The sequence below is a fragment of the Trachemys scripta genome, chromosome 19 (genome assembly GCF_013100865.1).
Source record: "Trachemys scripta elegans isolate TJP31775 chromosome 19, CAS_Tse_1.0, whole genome shotgun sequence".
NCBI classification, from domain to species: Eukaryota; Metazoa; Chordata; order Testudines; family Emydidae; genus Trachemys; species Trachemys scripta.
In genome coordinates this window covers 7108277-7123998 of record NC_048316.1, presented here as the reverse complement: position 1 = coordinate 7123998, position 15722 = coordinate 7108277, and the positions used below count along the sequence as shown (strand labels likewise).

Genomic DNA, 15722 nt, shown 5'->3' with positions numbered 1-15722 from the left:
AGGGTAAGATCCTGGCTTCACTGAAGTCATGGGAGTTTTGCCACTCACTTCATTAGGGCCAAGATTTCACCCATCTTTAAGTCAGAAAATCTTACATATGTACAGTATGAATCCCTACAGCTTAAATTCTAAGCGACAAATCCATCACCCAACCAAGTGGCAATAATACCTAGGCCCTATATAGTCCTCTTTATCCACAGATTTCAAAGCACTTTACAAAGGAGGGTAAGTATCATTACCAACATTTGACAAATAATGAAACTGAGGTTCAGACAGGCACAATGACACACCGCTGCTCATACAGCCAGTCGGTGGCAGACCTGGGAAAAGAAACAAACTCTCTTGATGCCTAGTCCTGCGTTCTAGCCATGGGACTATGCAGCCTACCAGGTAAAGATGTTCACTTTCTAGTGTGGCTGTTACTGGCTCTGTGAGGCTATGGGGGTCAGGAAGCGTGGCCCAGAGTTTAGGTTTTGTGTTTTGAGGGGAGGGAGGATTTAGTGGAGGAGGGGGAGAGGTTAATGAAACCTAATACAATTGTTTGGAGTTTTAGTTCAGTTAAAGTTTTATTTTTTAAACTCCAACCTCCCAGTGATATTTACCAAACAAGCACAGCACCATTGTGCTAATGCATGAGAAGCAGAAAGTGAAACTGACAGGGATAGCTTCATGCCCCCACAGAAATCCCAAACTAAACCAGGATAAACAGTGAAAAGTAAATTTAATTTGAAACATTTCAGTTTATCTAGGGCTACTATTGGGAAAAGGGATGCGATCAGTCCCCTAACAGGGTATCTTTCTGTACTGTCCAGGGCAGATCATGCAATTGTAAATGAACAGGAATGGATTTTAACAAAGTAACAATATTCTCAATAGTTCTGTCACTTTCCCAGTGTTCAACTGGCAGGTTAAAACAGTAGCTTCCCCAGGAGAGGTAAACAATAATAGCAATTATTGATATCTCCAGTAGAGGATTAGCCAATTTGTTTGTCAGACCAAAATGAGCTAGGAGAGAGAGAGTGATGACATTCTTTATTTTCTTTGTTCGGGTCCTTCTGTGCTTGTGAAATTAGTCCCTATTCCCAGCTCCCCTCCATAACAGTTCAAAATATTTTGCCTTCAGTGTAGCAAATAGATTATCTGTGCTGCATAGCTGAAGTGCTCCAAACCAAAGCCTACTAAAGCCCCCCTGTGATTGCTAGCAATGATCACTGGTAACATTGTTTTATTAAAACAATCAATATATTCTAAGGCCTCTGTTGGAAAATTAAAAATGCTAATTAGCAATTTATTAAAGCAGAATTAATTATATTGTTTAGGGAACAGAGATGGATTGTCCCTGGGCTGTTTGCTTGTAAACTGTGGAAATAATGGACACTGCAGGCTAAAAATCTTCAAAACAAACCAACCTGCCATTGTTTGGGCTTCCAGAACTGTCTGCATTGCACCTTGGGATCATGCAGGACAGAACATCTGTAAGTAGCTGTGGGAACCCGCGCGCCTTTTGTTTGCAGCTGAACCGGGGCAGCTTGCTGCCTGTAGAATGCTCTACTCGCCAGCAGCTAATTACAGAAGGGATTAAAGAAAAAATGAAGGAAACTGTAAAAAAAAGAGCAAGGCGTCACTCTAAAACTGCACGTTGATGGAAGCAGGTGTTGAAAAGAAAAGACACCGTAAGTGGAAAGGCTGAACAAATGCCATTATGCTATTTAGCAATGTGTCCGAGCCAATCAATGCCGTATTCTGAGTTTTTCATCATCTCCAGCTGCAGGATTTGACAAATAGGGCTTTAGGGCTGTTTCTGAGGGCCTCATTATAATCTTTCCAAAGATTTGTTCCCTTAACTTTTCCCTTGCCTCAATCCTTTCCCCTCCACTTCAGTAAAAGGCTCTTTTATACTGCAAGTAAGTTGATTAGGGATAGTTCCTCATAGGGTAAAATTCCCCCTGTGCGGAAGGCCAGCATGTAGATTTTCTGCTGGCTCTTAGCACAGAGGTCAATAATAGCATTAGTGATTTAGTCAGTTATTATTTACGATAATAAGCCAACTTCAGCACTGAAGATGCACTGGAGTGGAACTAGCCCATAGGCTATTGGGTCTAAAGAATTCCCCTCTCCACCATCTTGTTTCCTCTTCATTAAGCATAGCACAGGGGCCTCCCAAAATTCACAGGTTGGAGTCTCTGATCACATCTCCTACCAGCACAGGTTAGTTAGAGCTCTTCCCGTGCATTTTTGTTATTACTAGAGAGAGTGCAGGTGAGCAGGTTTCAAATGCTGTTGGAATTCCTTGGACATTGATGCCAGTTCCTGCCTATAGTTATACACAGACTGCAAGTCCTGGCTGTTCCTCAGCAACTCATTATTCTTGTGGGCTTCATAATGAAACTGGGAGTTTTTCATCTCATACCTAGAAAAGAGAAGGAGCAGTACTGGACAGGCTCTGAGAAGGGAATAATAATAAAAGCCACAGGGGGCAGGCACCACAAAAATGGTTCTTTCCCAAACATGCCTTGTCCTCTGGACTCTTCCTTCTATCCCAAATCTTCCAAGCTCTGATCTCAGCTAAGCCAGTGTGGCAGTCACGAAAAAGTAGCATTACCTTTGTATTTGTGACTCTCCGCCCAACACACAAACCTATCTGATGCCTGGACCGAAAAAAGATCTAACCGCAACCCCAAATATCTGTGTGCAGAGAATCTTGCCTCTCCAACCCCCTACCTTTCTCTCCTGGATGCCCTAAGACTTCCTGGTGTGATGCATAGGGTACTCTGTGGCATCATCCCAGCTGGTGATCAGACAGAGCCGTACATGACAGTGGGTTAAAGGAAGTTCATTAAGTCTACAGGTAGCCTCAATGTGCTACAACCCTGCCTGGGGTGGGGCCCAATTTAGAAGGATGTTATAGAACCCTCATGGGAGACAGGACACAAGTCACTAACTGACATGCAGGACCAAGTGACCCTCACTCTGAGAAACTCTTTAAGAGGCTCAATAATAAAATACCTCCCACTATCTATCCAGGTACTGATAAGGCCCTCATAGCTGAGATCCTGGAGTATTTCCCCTTACATTAAAAACAACAATACCCTCTCTCTTGCTTTACAGACACCAAGCCTGGACGTTACTCTTTGGCACACTGATTTCCTCCTCCTATGAGCCCCTCCACCCCCCACTATTTCTCACAGACCATAGAAGGAGATGGCTACTTCCATGACTGTTAGCATCATCAATGCTTCAGAATCACAGGTTTGTTAGCTTGTGCTCCCTCTGCTGGTTGAATAGCTGCTCCTATATTTTCAGAACCCAGGACCAATCTGCACCCACAAAATCTGTGTGCATGCACAGATCAATTTTGGCTCACAGTACTGGGCCCTGCAGAGATTTAAAACTTTAGTCCTGAGGCGATTGGCTTGATTTTAGATGACAGAGTGAAGTATTTTGGAAGCACTATAGTGAATTGCGAAGTTATTTCTCCACCAGACTGTATATGTAGTAGCAGCCAAGGAGTTTTAAGCTGACCTGGGTCCAAGCACCCTTTCTCATTTGGAGAAACCCAGCATGCAGCCTGGCCACTCGGGCTACCTACAAGGTTGAGGATTTTCACTTACCACTTTGGTTTTGGACCCCGAGTTCGCTCCAATTCTTGCTGCCTCTTTAGTTCTAATAACCATTCCTCCTCCACACGCAGGCGCTCCAGCCTGAGACGAGCCAGCTCCTTCTGATACGGGGACATTTCTATCAGGGACCTCCCAACAGCACCTTCTGCAAGAGTCTGCAAAAACCTGATCGATCAACAAGAACAAGCTCTTGCATTTCTATAACATCTCTTAGCTGGGGAATTCAAAGCATCTTACAAACTGTGGCCCAAAGTGACTAGTGAGTTTAGTTGCTACAATTTTTGAATGCCCAAATGGATTTTCAAAGGGCAGGTGCTCGATATTTTCTGAAAATCTGGCCCCTTTAAGGTGGCTCAAGCTGGGCATCCAAAAATCACTGGACCATTCCAGCTGCCCCTACTCCCAAACACGTGTGATCTTCCAGATAAAGGGGTAGGGGACAGTCGGCTGTTTCTGGTGAAGGGGAGTTTGAGGAAGGGAGTGCTGGAAGACTGACATCCCTACTGGGACGGACTTAAAGGTGTGTTGTGTTCCATGCTGTTTGTTCTACCAGGGAGGTGTGTGTCTGAGTGAAGAAGTAAAAAATGTTAGAAGCTTTAACTTTTCATTTTCAGGGTTTTGTGTAAGTCTGTTGTGTATAAAGCAAGCTTGACTCACACACACTGTAGGATTTTTATGTACTAATAAAGCTCTAAAGTACAAGACATCACGAGAGAATGACTGCCATATAACGTAGGTAATCATCCACTAACCGCTTCTCTTAAAACAATAATTAGCACCTCCAATGACATTGGGGACAGTAGGGCTGACACGCAAGGCCCACAGGCTGATGTCTGGAAGATGTCAGCTTAGCCATACTAGGCCACAAGCTTAAAAAATGCTTGACATAGGTAAGTGACCAAAGAATGACCCTATGCCACAAGATTATGGGAAAAGATGTACCAATGGGTGGTATTGTGAAAAATTAACCTTAAGAGTAATTTTTGACTACCAGATACCCAGTAGTCACATTGTTTTAACACGAGCCCTAACTACAGGGTGCACTATGTGCATCACTGCTAATGGGAATAAAAGGAACTACAAACAACCTATGAAAAATGGGAGACCCCAATATTCTTGGGGGACACAATACAAATAAGGAAAAAGAGGGTGGACACCTTCATCCACATGCACAGAGCGTAGGTGTAGTCAGAATCAGAGGGCTCCCAGACTGGGTAAAATGAGTTCCCTACAGGAAAATTGCATCAGGAATCATCCCTCTACTGATGATCAATTGGCAAGACATCCATCAGACCCTAAGAATATCATTAAGGATGTGAGTATGACTATATTTCTAACTTGTGCATAGGTCTTTCTAGAATGTTTATATTCATGGGTAATCATAACTGTCACTTTAATAAAACTTGTAAAACAGACTAGCCCTTGTACTTGTGAATGCCTGTGTGGTCCCTATCCTGGGTCTTTATGTGTACCTAGAGGCTCTAAATCTGAAGCAAGTAGCAGAGGTGACTTTTGCTCTTTTGAGCTTGAAATTGTAGCCACCAGAGCTGAACCCACAGTGGTGTAATACAATGTTACTAAATTCACTTTAAATCATAGAATATCAGGGTTGGAAGGGACCTCAGGAGGTCATCTAGTCCACCCCCCTGCTCAAAGCAGGACCAAGCCCCAGACAGCTTTTTGCCCCAGATCCCTAAATGGCTCCCTGGAGGAATGAACTCACACCCCTGGGTTTAGCAGGCCAATGCTCAAACCACTGAGCTATCCCTCCCCCCACATGGTAAATTGATACCTGAAAGATCAATCATTATCCACCAGTCCTGTGGGTAGAATAGACCTGCCCTGATGTTTATAAGTATCACTGATTTCATCACTTCAGGAGTAACAAAACGCCTAATGGAGTCAAAACTAGCCCTAAACATAATTAAGGCACTCAGAACGCATGCATTCTATCAGACACAAATACTTTACCCCAACCTCTCTACAGGCTACAGAGGTGATGTTACATTAAAAGCTACTGTAAAATTCTGACTTCAGGTTGGTTGGTTTGTTTTAAACTACACGCTCCTCGGACTGATCCAAAATCCATTTTAAATCAAATGGAAAGACTCCCAGTGGTTTTGGATCAAGCCCTAAGGTAACGAATTAAAAACCAAATTACAATATAGCCTGGGAATATAATGTACTTTCTTGTGTGTGTTACACTATTTGGACAAACCAGTGTGTAACGTGGTCCAAAGTTACATCTGATAGTTATCTAGTAACATGTTCTGGACTCACACTGACAGAAGAACTCGTGGAACGCGTGAATCTCCGCACAAGCCTTTTCTTACCGTTCATTAATCTCCTGAGCGGTTGGGGAGGATACAGCAGTGGAGGGCAGACTGTAAGGGCTCCAAGAATAGCTCAGTGTTCCCCTTGTATTCATCCTGGCTGGAGTACAGGACCTGGCAGCCAGGGCTCCTGGTTTGTATATTCTGGATCGTGATTGTCTGGTTGAAGCGGTTTTCTTTCTGCTGTACCTAGACCTGCCAAAGTGCGGTGGAGGCTGGGCACAGGCATTTGCCTTAGCAGAATTTGGTCTCCAGATGGGTCTAGGTGACTGTGAGCGAGATCTTAGCCACCGGGTTCTTTTGGGAGCCGGAGAGAATGAACGGGATCGGTTGGTCCCAGAACGATCAAGGGAGAGGGACCTTTCAGGAGAGCGATCCTGCACTGGGATTTTAGGGGGCAACAATGACCTGACTCCAATCACATGAGGAGCACCAAGCTTCACTGGGAAACACTCTGTATGTGCAAGATCCAGTGACGGCACATAGTTCCGACTTGCAATCTCACTCCCCAGGAGCCCTGGCACACGGTTGATGGGTGATGTGGAGAATGTTGGAAGGCCTAAGCTTGTTAATGCTGGATATTCTCCCAGTGGTTTGACCAAATGTCTTGGGTTCAGAAACCACTCTGACTCTGCAGATTGCTTTGGTGAATCTCCAATGTCTGCCTCTGCATAGGTCCCATTATGAACTCTTGGCCACGTAGAATTAAAGGTGCTCGAGTTGATTGTAGTGCTAGAATCTGTGGCATAATCTTGATGAGGGTCAAAACTCAGACTTGAGGCCAAGCTGTCCACCTGAACTTTAAGTTTCCGCAAACTTTCTTCTAAGTCATCAATGCTGGGACTCTCCTCTATATATGGAGACAAGCTAGTTTCTAGGTGGGAAAAAAATGCATTTATTTAGGAAATGTTATTAATTATTCTTGTAGACTGCTCTACATTATCAGTATCTATTGTTAGCACAGTGCAGAAATAACTGTTCATATAGGTACTTCTGTCAAAGGATCTCACTGCACTTTACAAACTAAGCTTCACAGCCCCACAGGGATAGAAGAATTATTCTGTATGTTATAAGTATTGTGGCACACAGCTCTACCCTTAAGGGGTGGATGTTATACAATGTGTTATAAATAAGCCAGACAGGGATAAGTATTGGACATATGAGAACTGACCATAGAAAAATCTGGATGAGATGTAGTCATTTTGAGGATAACTATTGGTAGTTTGGGATTATTCTCATTTTAAAGCACAATCTCTATCATAATAATAGTAGCAGAGAATATGGCCCAATAATTTTACATCTCTTAGGGATCTGCATTCCAAAGGATCTCAAAGCACTTCATATGCTATGGGACAAATCTTGCAAACACTAACTACTGACTATAGCGTTTACTCCTGTGAGTGGGGCCATGATCTCCATGGGAGTACTTATAGTAGCAAGCACTAGGTCCAGTAGTAAGCATTTGCAGGATCAGGTCCTATACACATACAGCACCGATGAAATGTGGTCAAGTTTGAGTCTGCCCTAGAGAATCTAGGTTTGTCAGTTCTGACATTTAGAGCACTATCCACACCCCTCCTTCCTATAAAAAAAACCACCATCATTCTCCTACATGCAAAATACAGACGACACTAAGTGACTTAACACTTAATGCAATTTTTAAATCCTTTGGTAAAATATATTTGTTCTCATTTTGGATTAAAAAGATCTATATTTTGTATGTTTATGATAAATATCCTTTGAACATGAGTCTTCTATAGCTTAAATAAAGTGGTCCTTATCCTGCTCTCATTCACACTGGTTGGCTCCATTGGCTTCAAAGCACTTATTCCTGATTTACACTAACTTGAAACCGGACTAGGGCCCAGAGTCTTTTCCAAATGATAAGCTCTACTACGTAAAAAGAGAGCATCCACTGTCAAAGCGGTGACTTTATCAAGATTATATTATATCCTACCAGTTTGTTTTTTAAATAATGAAGTTCCTTCCCAGTTGCTGTGCAGTGTCTGGCTCTTTTCCGGTCCTTTGAGGCTCAGATGGTGAGTAGTAGTAGTTTTCTGGGTGCTGCTAAGGAATTTGTTTGGCTTCTCTCTTTAAAGAAAAAACAAAACATTTTAGTGTTGAGTGTTTTTATTAAATTTAATAACAGGTTGTGTGTGTGTGTTTGTGTTACTTTTGAAACTGGTGGGAAGTGTCCACTGTAGTCTAAATATGCATTACATATGCAATACACCTGTTAGTCTTTAAGATGCCACAGGACTCTGTTTCTTTTTACAGATCCAGACTAACACGGCTACCCCTCTGATAAATATGCATAGTAGTCTATATTCAGATGTGAACTATTTTTAACACAGGCTCTGGCAATCAGGGCCGGCTCCAGGCACCAGCTTGTCAAGCAGGTGCTTGGGGCGGCCACTCCGGAGAGGGGCAGCAGGTCCAGCTGTTTGGCGGCAATTCAGCGGACAGTCCCTCACTCCAGCTCGGAGTGAAGGACCTCCCGCCGAATTGCCGCCGCAGATCACGATCGTGGCTTTTTTTTTTTTTTTTTTGGTTGCTTGGGGCGGCCAAAACCTTGGAGCCAGCTCTGCTGGCAATGGCAGCATCCGGTGGTATCTCCGCTCTGAAGTAGGTGGTTATTGTGGAAATCAAAAGACAAAAACAGACTTGAATTGCTTCCTCTCACTTATACCAATGTAAATTACTTGGAACTTCATTTAAGTCAATGGAGTTGGAATTGTGAAAAGCTGGTTATCTGAGAGCAGACTCCAGATCACTCTGAACATAGAATGTTTGTTTTCCTTCATTGTCTTAGTGTCTATACTCTATAGTATAATAAAGTAAATACTTTCACTCATTCCAAAGGCTGCTGGTGTTGATCTGTGCCATTCAATTATCATTTTTGCTGTTTTATCCAGGATACCTTTTAAAAAGTGTTGTTACAGTGCACATAAACAGGAATAGCACCTCTAGGGATACAAGCTAAAATAAATATTATGAAGACTTTCAAGCTTACAGGTATGAGCTGATCAGCAGGTGCTTTGTTATGGATTTTTTCATTTCTCTGAAACGTTCCCTTTGGTCACTAGATATCAACTGTCTTTTCCAGTGCTGCAGGAACTGGGACTTGGGTGTTAACACATCATTGGTCTATCGGGCTGGATTGCAAACACTAGAAGGAACCCTGATCGTTATTAAACTATCTTTCTCTTTACCTTATTTTTGTTGTCATAAATGAACAGAAATTCTGCAGAACTATTTATTTCTTTTTACAAGAGGTTGTCTCTATTTCACAGTGAATTAATTTTACGTTCTCCCCTGTCTCTTGCTGGGAAGCGATGCTGCTTACCTGTTGCTGGAAACGATCACTGCCAGTCCATTTTCATTAATTCCTCAAAAGTGTGAATATGGTAAAGTTAAGCCTCCCATTTCTACAGTATAATGTGTGTAAGCCTCAAAAGCGAGGGTGGGAAACCCAGACTGCTAGAGTCAATGCCTGCCATGCCACCGAGCTGCTGTGTGATCTTGGCCAAATCACTTTTCCTCTCTGCACTAGCGTCATCATCTGTACCTAGGACTTGTACTTTCCTACCTCGTGGTGATGGGTGTGAACTCATTACTGTGGGCCGAGCACCTTGGTTGAAAGGAGCTAGAGAAAGGCAAAGTATTATAATAAAGTAGGCATGCCCTGGGCCTCCCACCATGCACATTTCAAGTGGGGGTTCATATCCCCAACCCTCTGGGGGTCATTCCATTGGGGCCACTACCCCCTTGCCTCCTGGAAGTGCTCCCCTGGAGTTCATGCCCCCTTCCTTGGGGAGGTCCATATTACCCCCTCGGGGGTGGGTAACACTTAAGCAGGGGCACTCCCCTGGGGTTCCTCCCCCAACCCCCAGGGGATCACCCCTTGGGGGTTCCTACCTGCTCCTGCGGGGTGGGTTACACTTCCCCCCGGGTTCCTTCTGGCCCTGCCCTCGCAGGGTTCACATCCCTGGGGTTCCTCCCCCAGGGGATCACCCCTTGGGGGGTTCTTATCACCCTTCCCCCATGGGGGAGTCACTCCGCCCTTCCTGCCCTCTCGCCCCCGGGCCCGTACCTGATCCGGGCTCCTTGGCCCCGCACCCCCAGCGCTTGCTCCGCCATGTCCGGAACCGGCGGCTTCCCCTCCTTAGCGACGCCCGCAACACTCTCGTTGCTAGGCGGAAGCGACGCCCTGTTTCCTTTCCGTCTGTCCCTTCTCACCTCCCATCCTGACCTCGAAGTCCCGCCCCCTCAGCGGTCTCGATAACCAATCGAAGTACTCTTCCAAGCTGGCTCCGAGCGTCACACTCCAGAATCGAACCAATCGGAAGTAGGGAAAGAGATCACGTGCCCGAGGGCATGCCTCTCTGAGGGCCGTGTTGAAGTCATTCCCAGCGTCACCAATCAGAACTCCCGAGAAGTTTCACGTGCTGGTGACGCCCCGCTGGTCTGCTCCAATGGGCGCCAAAAGGGCGGTGCCGCGCCTGCGCGGTGGAAGCGGCGGCTAGTCCGCGTGTGGCTGGCTCCCGGCGGCGGTGCGGGTTCCATGTCGTGGTTGTTCGGCCTGAACTCGCGGTCTCCCCCCGTGGCGGGGGACGGGGGCACGGGCGGGGCGGGCATGGCTCTGCCGCCCTCCGCCGGCGGCCCCGCAGCGGGGGACGGAGCCGGGGACCAGCACACGCCCAAGGACAAATGGAGCAACTTTGACCCCACCGGGCTGGAGCGGGCGGCCAAGGCGGCCCGGGAGCTGGAGGCCTCCCGTGAGTGGGGGGGTCTGCTCGGGATTGAGGGAGCCGCGGGGGCGGGGGCTGAGCCGTTGCTTGGGCAAGTGCCACAAAGCAAGGCCGGCGGCGCCATGGCTGGGGGCTGATGACTGGGCCCGTGGGGGAGGGGACGAGGCTGGGGGATCCCGGACAGCTGGGGCGGGGGTTGCTGGTGACAGGTGCAGCGTGGAGCTGAATTTACTCTAAGCGCCTTTGCCCACACCCCAGTGCCCAGGTTAGTCCTGCATTAAAATCTGTCCCGATGGCACGACACCCATCACTCACTACCGGGTTGTGCTGGCGGACACAGCCTAAAATCGCAGCTCCGGAGAGCCTGAGTCCGGCTCCAGAACAGGTACTGCACAGGCAGCTTTGTGAGGTTGCTCCCTTAATGTGCCTCTTCCTTATTTTGGAGAGACTTCTTCTGTGAAGCGAAAGGAGTTTTGTCTCCGTGACTGTCAATGCTTCATGCTCCTGCAGAGACTGGTGCGGTTAATGATCGTTCTGTTGATGGAAGCTGTTTTATTAAAAGCTGGGCTGAGCCCCCCACCAAATAAATTCACACAGGCTAACCAGCTGCCATTAGCTACTAATAACCTTGTGCGACCTCTGACCTGCATCAGGTTCAGATCTATGACCTAGAAGTGACAGACTCTATATCCTGTGAGCAGGCCCCCGTTTTCATTCATGTATTTGGTTCAGCACCTCATTATGATAAAGTGTAAATTAACAAATTATAATGCACACACTTTTGAGCCCTGAAATATTCCTTTTTGAGGAATAAAATAGCCCTGAAATATTTTTGATCTTCCTTACTGTAAGAATTGGGAGCATTTGAGGGTGATGAAGGTTCCTGGCCAGAAGTGCGGGGGCTCAACAAATTTTTGGAACATAACGCACAAAACACCTTTCTCTAATGCCTTCAACACTGGGTAGTTTCTTTAAACATAGGGGAAATAGTTGGAGTTGGCAGCTGCTTTCAGACAGCTCTTGCGCATGGTTACATCAGGCAATCAATTGCTCAGTGCCCTTTTGACTTGTGGTCATAGTATGATTAATGTGTTTAAAATGCCTAGACACTGAACATTTTATGGATAGAAGGCTTCCGTTTCTAGAGCTGTGAGTGTGACCTCTTTCACCAGCACCAAGTTTGCTTAGAAAAATAGGATCTAATACTACAGAAACAAGTTCTTAAACAACCTTATTAATTTCAGGCCATGCAAAAGATGCTCTTCATCTTGCTCAGCTGCAGGAACAGACATTGCAAATGGAGCAGCAGTCCAAAATTAAGGTATGTTAAACCTCAGGATCAAATTCATGCCTACTGCATCTCTGCTGCCTTCATTGGATAGATTTCGGCCCTCATTGTCTAGCAATCTGCCTAGGATATTTTGATTTCTTCTTGCACAGAGGAGTTCACTTTTAGTTCACTGCCTTTCCCTGCATTTTCATTACTTCATATCATTTATAAAAAAGAGAGTCTGGAAAGCCGCATTGCAGCTGGACTAACTTCTGCTCTTTTACAGGGTTTATGTCCGTGCTAAGAACTTACGGTATTTTGTGGTTAGTATTGGTATTGTCAAAAGAAGAACAGGAGTACTTGTGGCACCTTAGAGACTAACAAATTTATTAGAGCATAAGCTTTCGTGGACTACAGCCCACTTCTTCGGATGTAGTCCACGAAAGCTTATGCTCCAATAAATTTGTTAGTCTCTAAGGTGCCACAAGTACTCCTGTTCTTCTTTTTGCGGATACAGACTAACACGGCTGTTACTCTGAAACCTATTGGTCTTGTAGCTCCCAGAATATCATTTTAGTCAGAATGGCAATACATTTGTTTATTTTCCCAGTACCTCATTTGTGGTATCTGAGGCTCTAATATAGCATGGTATGTGTACGTGGCACTTTGCAAAGCACAAAATCAGATATGATCCCTGGTCTTAAGAACGTCATTATCCCACTGAGGAACCGAAACCTATTAGAAAACCATTTTGAAGACTATGATTGTCATGTGTAGCCCTCTGGAGGCTTTTGTGTTAAGCTGATGGATGCTGACCCATTTCTCATAGGAGTATGAAGCAGCCATTGAACAGCTGAAGAACGAACACGTGCGGGTACAAGGAGATGAGAAAAGAAAGACACTAAGTGAAGAAACCAGACAGCATCAAGCGGTAAGACACGATCGCTGGCTGGAATGGGAAACGCACCATGATAGGCTTATTCAGTTACGCCAGCTATTCTCCACCTGGGGGTTGCTATCCCTAAGGAGAGGACATCCCCCCGTTGAATCCGCCTCATTCCCCAGCTCTGGCGTTCCGTTGACGCTGGTTTTCATAGCTGCTTGTAACAGACCCTCAGACACCCTAAAGAATCCAGTAAATTGGACCAGTTCCTTGGCTCTGCCTTTGAATTGTCTTTAAGTGCTGCAGGGAATTGGTGTAAAACATTCTGGGGTGCATCCTTGCTTGCAGGTATAAGGCATGGTTTGAAAAGAATTGAAAACTACCGGCGTACACGGCATGTCTGTTGGCTGGACAATGAAATGCACCCCAAATTACTTGGAGTGCAATCTCAGGTTGCCTCTAATTTTCCCTGTTTCTCTTAAGGCTTCTGGAATCTAACCCTTTGGAAAGAGATCTCAGGAAATTACTGTCTTAACCCAGAATTTGACAAACTGATTTTTCTTCTTATGGGCTGGCTTTTGAGCAGCTTTTTGATGGGGTGTACCAATGGATTCTAACAGCTCTTGGGACGGTGATGCTAAAACTGGGGAAATGCAGTTCAGTTTTCATTCTGATTGCTGACAAACTGATGTTTAAGGTTCAACATCCTTGCCATTTGTCATTAGCCCTAATTTTTCCATGTATCAGCCCCCTCTGCCCTACATCTTCAGCCAACAGAGCTCTTCTAGGACTGATTGTCTAACACAGGGGTTCTCAAACTGGGGGTCAGGACCCCTCAGGGGGTTGTGAGGTTATTACATGGGTGGGGGGTCGTGAGCTGTCAGCCTCCACCCAAACTCCGCTTTTCCTCCAGCATTTATAATGGTGTTAAATATATAAAAAAGTGTTTTAAATGTATAAGGGGGGGTCACACTCGGGGTTGCTGGGTCACCAATACAAAAGTTTGAGAACCCCTGGTCTAACACGTTGACAGTGTTGTTTCAAAGCCTGATCTCTTTTGCTCCATATACTCCAGTCTTGTTGCTGATTAGAGCAGGGTTTTTCTTGTGTACTTAATGTTCATGCATTTCCTCTTTTCTTTTTGAAGAGGGCCCAGTATCAGGACAACCTGGCAAGGCAGCGCTATGAAGCGCAGCTGCGGCAGCAGGTAAGATGTTCCATCTTCTAAAACAGCTGAGAGCCTAGCCAATCTGTGTTAACTTCACTAGGAGCAATGATGCTAAATTATGCTCCACCCTCATGCCCCAGTGACTGATGCTATGCACCGCGGTGATGGGAGGGCTTAGATTTTTGCACAGCCTCAGGGTTTCTGCATTCCAAGCTTAGCAGGTCTGTGTGTGATGCAAAAGCAACTGACCGCAAATAGAACAAAGGAACAAGAAGTAGCTTGGGAGAACATGAGATCCTGAATTTGAGTCTTTGGGTTTTTGGAAGAAGAACCTACTTAATTCTTAAGTATTGTTTTTTTTCAGAGCATTTGCAATGTTGAGGTCTGCATGTGATTGCAGTTTTCACCCACACTAGCTGTTTTAAGATCACCAAACAGTTTTCCATCTTCCTGTTTTGCCTTTTCTCCCAAATGAATTCATCTTCTGATGTGATCTCTTCTTCTTAGCAACTCCTTAATGAAGAGAACTTGAGGAAGCAGGAGGAATCCGTGCAGAAGCAGGAAGCGATGAAGCGAGGTAAGGTAGTCGTTCCGTTTCCCCTTTTGGTTGGGGATTAAGTGGCTATTCAGAGCAACCTCTGAACTGTATTTGGAGAGCTAGTACATACCGGCTGGCTCATCATGCAGGATCTGCAAGCAGCAGCTAAATCACAGCTGGTTTTAGGGTTCGTCTACACCAGGGGTGGGCAAACTTTTTGGCCCGAGGGCCACATCTGGGTATGGAAATTGTATGGCAGGCTATGAATGCTCACAAAATTAGGGGTTAGGGTGTGGGGCCAGAAATGAGGAGTTCAGAGTGTGGGAGGGTGCTGCAGGCTGGGACCGACAGGTTCGAAGGGCAGAAGAGGGATCAGGGCTGGAGCAGGGGGTTGGGGATGGGGTCAGGGGTGCAGGCTCCGGGCGACGCTTACCTAAAGCAGCTCCCAGAAGCAGCAGCATGTCCCTCCTCCGGCTCCTACTTAGAGACACAGCCAGGTGGCTCTGCACGCTGCCCTGTCCCAGGCACCGCCCCTGCAGCTCCCACTGGCTGCGGTTCCCGGCCAATGGGAGCTGCGGGGGCAGTGTGCGGAACCCCCTGACTGCCTTTATGCGTAGGAGCTGGAGAGAGGACATGCAGCTGCTTCCAGGAGCTGTGTGGAGTGGGGCAAGCCCTGGACCCGCTCCCTGGCAGGAGCTTGAGGGCCGGATTAAAACGTCTGTAGGGCCAGATGCAGCCCCCAGGCTGTAGTTTGTCCACCCCTGGTCTACATGAACGTTTAGTTCACGGCAAGCCGGGATGTGAATCTACCCTCACTAGCCTGCTGCGAATGAACTGTCCTTGTGGACCCTGCTGACACACGTTAACAGTTCCCTAGTACACTTTGATCTGCTCCTGTTTCAAAGCCGAGTAGATCAAAGTGCACTGTGGAACTGTTAAGGCATGTTGGCAGTGCAGGGTAGATTTAAACCCCAGCTTACTGAGAACTGTGTACTCTTGTAGACCTCTTGGAGTTGCTGGTGCCTGTAGTTCATTTCTGGGAAAGGCTAAACTTCTGAGCCTTTGTTTAAATAAAAGCGCTCAAGTGTGGCCTCCAGTGGCTGAACACTGCAATACACCAACACTTCGTGGTCTAGTAAAAATAGGTAATGCAGCACTC

General features: G+C 46.0%; 2 protein-coding genes across 2 annotated transcripts in view; one reads left to right on the top strand and one right to left on the bottom strand.

Moving 5' to 3' along the window:
• Positions 1 to 2225: 2225 nt before the first annotated feature.
• Positions 2226 to 10218, bottom strand: LOC117867827. Its single transcript, XM_034753151.1, has 5 exons — positions 10047 to 10218; positions 7911 to 8044; positions 5954 to 6827; positions 3612 to 3785; positions 2226 to 2410 (listed from the first exon to the last, which is right to left on the bottom strand). Exons 1-5 carry the CDS (start codon positions 10091 to 10093, stop codon positions 2245 to 2247), a joined length of 1395 nt encoding a protein of 464 aa, XP_034609042.1. The 5' UTR covers positions 10094 to 10218; the 3' UTR covers positions 2226 to 2244.
• A 244-nt stretch (positions 10219 to 10462) lies between these two features.
• LOC117867826 (ATPase family AAA domain-containing protein 3-like) overlaps positions 10463 to 15722 on the top strand; it is a 57239-nt gene continuing 51979 nt past the window's right edge. Inside the window, exons 1-5 of the mRNA XM_034753150.1 lie at positions 10463 to 10731; positions 11949 to 12025; positions 12804 to 12905; positions 14005 to 14064; positions 14533 to 14602. Of these exons, the coding sequence (XP_034609041.1) occupies positions 10518 to 10731; positions 11949 to 12025; positions 12804 to 12905; positions 14005 to 14064; positions 14533 to 14602 (523 nt within the window). The 5' untranslated portion in view covers positions 10463 to 10517. The remainder of the gene's footprint in view (positions 10732 to 11948; positions 12026 to 12803; positions 12906 to 14004; positions 14065 to 14532; positions 14603 to 15722) is intronic.

Coding starts and splice junctions, on each gene's coding strand:
- LOC117867827 (XM_034753151.1), bottom strand. CDS start 10,093: ATGGCGGAGCAAGCGCTGGGGGTGCGGGGCCAAGGAGCCCGGATCAG. Junction 6,828..7,910: donor ATTATTTAAAAAACAAACTG/GTAGGATATAAT, acceptor TTTCCCACCTAG/AAACTAGCTTGTCTCCATAT. Junction 3,786..5,953: donor GCTCAGGAGATTAATGAACG/GTAAGAAAAGGC, acceptor TTGATCGATCAG/GTTTTTGCAGACTCTTGCAG.